The 6,000-nt window shown below is 50.8% G+C and overlaps 1 protein-coding gene across 1 annotated transcript in view; it reads right to left on the reverse strand.

The window, feature by feature from the left end:
* The window catches only part of LOC122377866 (trithorax group protein osa-like), a 40,824-nt gene extending 36,224 nt beyond the window's left edge, over positions 1-4,600 (reverse strand). Inside the window, exons 1-3 of the mRNA XM_043358382.1 lie at positions 4,213-4,600; positions 3,275-3,406; positions 432-692 (exon numbers count right to left, since the gene is read on the reverse strand). Coding sequence (XP_043214317.1) covers positions 432-692; positions 3,275-3,406; positions 4,213-4,419 — 600 coding nt within the window. The 5' untranslated portion in view covers positions 4,420-4,600. The remainder of the gene's footprint in view (positions 1-431; positions 693-3,274; positions 3,407-4,212) is intronic.
* Between the last annotated feature and the right edge of the window lie 1,400 nt (positions 4,601-6,000).

The following is a 6,000-nucleotide window of genomic DNA, read 5'->3' on the forward strand; positions in this document are numbered from 1 at the left end:
TACTACAGAGCAGCCCCTCCCCTCTCCGTGTGAGTCAGAGGTGCCCCGCGTGGCGCGAGGGGCCCGCCGGGGTCCGCCCGACTCAGCGGTCAGTTGCGTGACCTTCCACCGGCTCTCAAATCCACAATCGTCCTCGCCAGCACACGGCCACAAGCCTGCAAATCCCGTCCTGGCACGGCAGTGTGTTCGCGGGCAGCCTGACAGTGCTATCGGCTGCGAACCCCGTCCCTCCTGGTCCCTCCCACGTGGCTGAGCGTTCGCTGCAGGTGCCAGGCAGGCACTGGCGCGGCTGCGAGCACCACTGCACCAATGAGTCACGGCTCCTGGACCGCACGGACCGACGGACGGACGGGGGTGCGGTGTTCGTGCTGGTATTGGTAGTGACACTGATATTGGTACTGGTACTGGTGTACTGGTGTACTGGTACTCACCGAGCTGACGGACGCCGGCCGGGTGGGTGTCGGCGGCTGCTGGGGCCGGCCGGGCGCCGACGGGTACCCGCCCGCCGGTGACGGCTGGGACGGCGTCGATGAGGGCGGCGGCTGCTGCGGGGACTGCTGGCCGGGCGGCGCCGCCTGCTGGGGCGCCGTCGGCGGCGGCTGCTGCGGGTGCTGGTGCTGCTGCGGATGCTGCTGCGGATGGTGCTGCGGGTCCCACTGGGCGCCTGGATAGCCCCGCGCCGGTCCGTACGCCTGGAACGGCGACCGGGTCACACGTCAGCCTCGGTGCCGTCTGCTCAGCGCCGACAGCCGCTCCTGTATGGGCGCTAATCACCCATCACGCCTCCTGTTCACCCGGTGACCGATCGGTCCCGGCCCGGGGAGGGGACGGGAGGGAAGGATGGAGGGTGCTCTGACCACCCACCGCGCGACAGGTGTATAAAACGAGCGTAAATAGCCGAGGATAATGCTGCCACCGGGCAACGGGACACGGGATAATGAGTTACGCCCACAGTCGGCGATCGGTCAGGGCTCATTACGACTGTACCACACAGACGGACTGACCCCACACAGGGCGGGCTGGAGTCGGATGTCAACACGGGCGCACACTGCGGGCCCAGCCCACTCAGTTCGGCTGCCCCTCCCCCACACACATACACACACCGATCTGCACACATTCAGTAGGGACCTACGCGTCTGCAAATAAGGCAGATCGATAATGGCACCCATTCACGAGAGCCCCTCGTTCGAGTGCAGATTAAATTCAGCGAGAACGTCGGCAAACATCAATTAGAGCACGCTGATTACTTGAGCTTTTGCAGGATTTACCTAGGTACCGTCAATTCGATGTGAACTGTAACTCAAGTCGAATGATTTCACTCGATCGGTTTTGCGCTGAAAAGAAACCCGGAGATCGTGGTATCGAGTGTGGCTATTTCTGGAATTTGAACGCGTCAGCAGTAATCCACCCTGTATCACTCACGGAAACATTGATCACCTTCGATCGGTCTACACAACAGCGGTCCCGTTCATTCATAGAAGTCCTGAATTACTCACAATGCTGCTGTATAATGCGATTGGTAAACAATACCTTTAACAGAAATCAATCTGATTGTGTTGGTGCAAACGGTCTTTTTATAGGTTCCAGGAGAGCATTCCATTTATATATTGCGATGATATGTTCCATTAGAGCGTTTCACTCGCCTCTCGATTTAAGAAACTATAGCAGAACGATTCACAAACAAAGCGCAGTTACTCAACACCGAATATTGTACGATGAGTTTGTTTGCAAAATATTTTCACGATTATTTCATGATCTCGTTCTGTTGATGAAAGAAAATAGACACGAGAACACAACCGAATGTTACAGCGTAATCCTATCATGACAATGCTACTTACAAACTTTTCCATCTTTTACAAAGCGGTTTACGCTTCGTGTTGGCTGGTTCATACGGATTTACTACTTGACCTAGGTCCAGCTATCATGCCATGCACACAATCAGGATGGGCAAAAAAATACATTGATAAAAGAAAACAAAACGCGAAATGCAAATGTTGCAACACAGTTGCTGCAAGATCGAGCTGACGCCCGGTGACTCCTTTCGTCACTACTGATTTGCTCATGTCATCTAGACGAATTGAACGTACAGGTCTCGCGGGTTTTAGCGGTGGGTTTTGCACCTAGAAAATTTAGTGTACTTCAGGCTATACCTCTGTCAGGTCTCGCGGGTTTTAGCGGTAGGTTTTGCACCTAGAATATTTAGTGTACTTCAGGCTTTATCTCTGTCGTCCTAAGCTTTTAAGTGTTGAAGATGCGATCGACTTGTTGGGTAACAAGCCGGCCATGATCGTGTAAAATGGCTTCATCGTAGATCGATTAGTTTCTGAGATATAACCGGAAATGTAAAAGTGCAAAATCTACCGCTTAGTCTTGCGAGAGCCGTATCTACACAACAAAAAGGCTACACTTCTCTGGAGTACGTAATGAATGAAGCGAACTGCCCGTGGCGAGTATAGCCAGCAATTCGACACATCATGCCAAAAGAGCAAACTTTGGAAACCGCCGATCGTTTAGCTTTACACAGGACAATAATCCTTTTAGCCCACCAGACCTCACCAGGATATTTGCCACAATTACGAGTATCAGTCTTCTACGGTATACCACGGTCACCTCCCGTTCCCTGATGGTGGGACATGACTCAGGGGACTGAGGATCAGGACAACAGCCACTCTCCCGGCACATGACCTGGACGACTCAGGGAGTTATGTATCCCAACAAAAAGCTTCAGGGCCTAGCAATATTTTCCTAAAACTTGGCTTCTCTACGGACGAGTCCCACATCGGATCGGGGTACCGATCAGCGGGTTTTTGTGACGCCTTGTGACCAAACACATGGGACCGCGTGGCGCGTCTACTCAGCGGTTTCTTCAAATGCCAAAATCGGGACGGTCAACAGTCCCAGCACAACACCAGTCGTGACTGCAGTACCACAACCCCTTGATCAGGGCGATATACTGAGAATCGCAACAGCTGTTTGGTGACTCACCCAGATTCAGCTGTTCAGTTAGTTATCAGTTCATGGGTACAATGAACAGCGATTATGGCAGTTCATTTGCAACGAGTTCAGCTGTTCCACCTCCAAGTTTCGCGGTTCAGTTAATGGTAAGTTTGGCATCTCAGCCAGCAGTGAATTCAATGGCTCAGTTAGCAGTGGGTTTGGCATCTCACTCAGCAGCAGTTCAGCTGCAGCATCTCACCCAGCAGTGAGTTTGGTGGCTCACACCCAGCGGTGAGTTCAGCCCCAGTGGCACCGCTCCGGTTCCTCCGCGACTGACCTGCGGTGGGTAGAGGTGGTTGGGCCGGCCGGCAGCCGCCATCGGGTAGTGGTGCGGCGCCGGTCCGTAGCCGGGGTGGTGCTGCACCAGCGCCGGGTAGCCCGCAGACATGAAGGGCGGACGCTGGCCCACCTGTTCAACAGACAGGCAGGGTCAGAAGAGCAACTACCTGTGGTAGTAATGTTGGTTAGTCCATTGTCAAATCAGAGCAAAGGCAACCCTGCTCTGAATAACCTGTTTTTTTGTTACCTAATAAAAAAGCTACACATGATAACCTACACAGGACATAGCAGTAATGAAATGCCCTCCACATTCCAAAAAAGAAACACAAGCATTTTAATAATCAACAATCAGCATTCCCTTTAGGTCAAATACATTGGTACTACAGTCTCATCTGCATAGGTATGAAGCTTGTAAAAAATACTTAAAAATTAAATGAAGATGTGCTAGCAGCTTGAGCTACGTTAACTTCTTAGCAATCATGACTTTCAAATATGACTGGCAAGCATCCACAGGAAATTTAGTGAACAGCAAAGCCAGACCGAAGATTGTGAATAAACCTAAACCGGAGTTGTCACACTAATGGTAAATAGCAATAGACCAATTCTCTCAATTCTCATTCACATTACAACAGAACCCGTATCAGAATAACTTAAAAAATTACAGCATCAATATATAATTGTCACCACAAACAAACCCAAACTGATACTGGCATTCCCACTAATGTAGACGTAACAGCAGCGGAACAGATTGGCCTAGCCCAAGGCCTAGCCCTAAGGCACCTACGGAAAACCTATCAGAAGCAATCAGTATTTTAAAAACCACACTGATAAAATGATAAGAAAATTGGAGGTGAATGTAAAAAGTAGAGGCAAACGCGTCAATACTGACCCATTAGCCCCTAACACATCAACATGGAAACTTCTGCTGAAACTCACCATTCCAGGCAGAGGAACTGTGGAGATTGGGTTTGAAGGGGGCGTGATCGATTTACCGGGTGTGAAGCTCTCATTCGACGATGAGCCCATCCCAGAATCATCACTACCATTCGTGAACGCTGCCACAGCAGCTTCTTTTTCGCTTACATTGTTTGAATTTGCGTGGATTTGTGGTGGACCGTCAGTTTGAGCCTGAGTCGCAGCCATGTTGCGACGGCGTTCTCTCTTTCCATCAAGTTTACAAAGGGCTTCACAGCATCACATATGTTCCCCGATCAGTATTAACACACCATCGCAAGAAATTGCACCACTGAAACGCCTGGACTTGCACACTCTCCACTCCACTCACAGCTTTACCCTCCCTCACTCCACCAAGGCCTCGCGTACTTGCCCGCCATCCCCTCCCCGTTCACCTCCAAAATAATTCCAAGCTGTGCTGCGGGCAAAAAGGGCATATGATCGCCGCATCTTGTCATTCCTTTTTATAAATATAAGCAGCTAGTTTGCAACGTATGGGTAAAATGGAATGCTTTTTTGTTTTTGTTATTGAAAATACAAACTGTTTCCGCTGTAAATGTGGCACCTAGCAAAACAATTGCACAGAATTAAGTACTACTTTCAATGACGTCACAGACGTGCCCTCGATGCCCTCGAAGTCGACCAAGCAGAAGTTCACGAGTAATCGCGGAAGATTACTATAGAGCGCTCAAATTATAGGTCGCATGTTAGACTTTTGAGCGCTTTGGGAGTGCATTTTTGATGTAGCATGTGTTTGGTACCGGATACCGGTAGTGCTACATTATCAGGATTGGAAGTTAGACAAAAAATGCACCGTACCGCGTACATGCCTATTACCTGTAGCATGGATGAGACCTATAGCGTGACACCAAGGACTTTTGGTGGAGCCTTGGTGGCACTACGGAAGCGAAATTATTGGGGGCGGCTCGCTCCAAACCAAGTCCAACCCATGTGGGTTTTGTGTACTCGCGCATTGCGGGCTGGCGGGTCGACTTAGAACACCTCTACTACTGGAGTCACTGGCCGCACCAAGACTGCACTGGCTTACGGCCATCGATGCTACAAAAGCGACACCTATGAACAAAATCTGAAAGTAGGTAAATTATAGATGACGCTTCACTACAGCTGTCCCTGGAGCAGCAGGGGGTGCGCTCCGGGCTTTTCACATTACGAAAAGTCGAGACACCTTCGCTAGCGCTGTCAGCATCGTGAGCATTCTATACAACAACTGCAGTAATCCCACCAATCAGCGCACGGCGTACAAGTAGGCAGTCCATTGGAGTCCTCTAGATGGCTATGTCCAGCAGGAAGCTCTGGGTAACCCTGCTGCAGTGGAGGGAGTCGAGGGCAGACTGGGAGACAGTACACACGAAGATTGGTTGGATTCTCGATGTGAAATGGGTTCGCCTGCAGAGAGAGAGCAGTGTGGCGTGGAGACAAGCATAAGGAAGCCGGACCTCAGGCAGCTGGTTAGGGTGCAGATCCCCTGCCGACCCAAGTTAACGCCTGTGCTTGTGAAAGCAGCGGGTAGCCTATAGGCAACTCCGAAACGCAGTTGCACTGGCCGAGAGCTACGTGTGCTGCTGAAGCACCAGGATCATGCATACTTGTAGTTTATTCGAGCAGCTCGAGTAGGGCTGTACTTTGTGCTCAGATTTGGTACGAGTTTATGGGGTTTAATGACCTCGGTTCGTGGATTTTTTCACGATGACGTATGCGGGTTGTGATGACGCTGCAATTGTCGGTATATGAGAGTACAAAATAACCGTC

This window comes from Amphibalanus amphitrite, unplaced genomic scaffold (genome assembly GCF_019059575.1).
Source record: "Amphibalanus amphitrite isolate SeventyFive unplaced genomic scaffold, NRLGWU_Aamphi_draft 000052F_arrow, whole genome shotgun sequence".
NCBI classification, from domain to species: domain Eukaryota; kingdom Metazoa; phylum Arthropoda; class Thecostraca; order Balanomorpha; family Balanidae; genus Amphibalanus; species Amphibalanus amphitrite.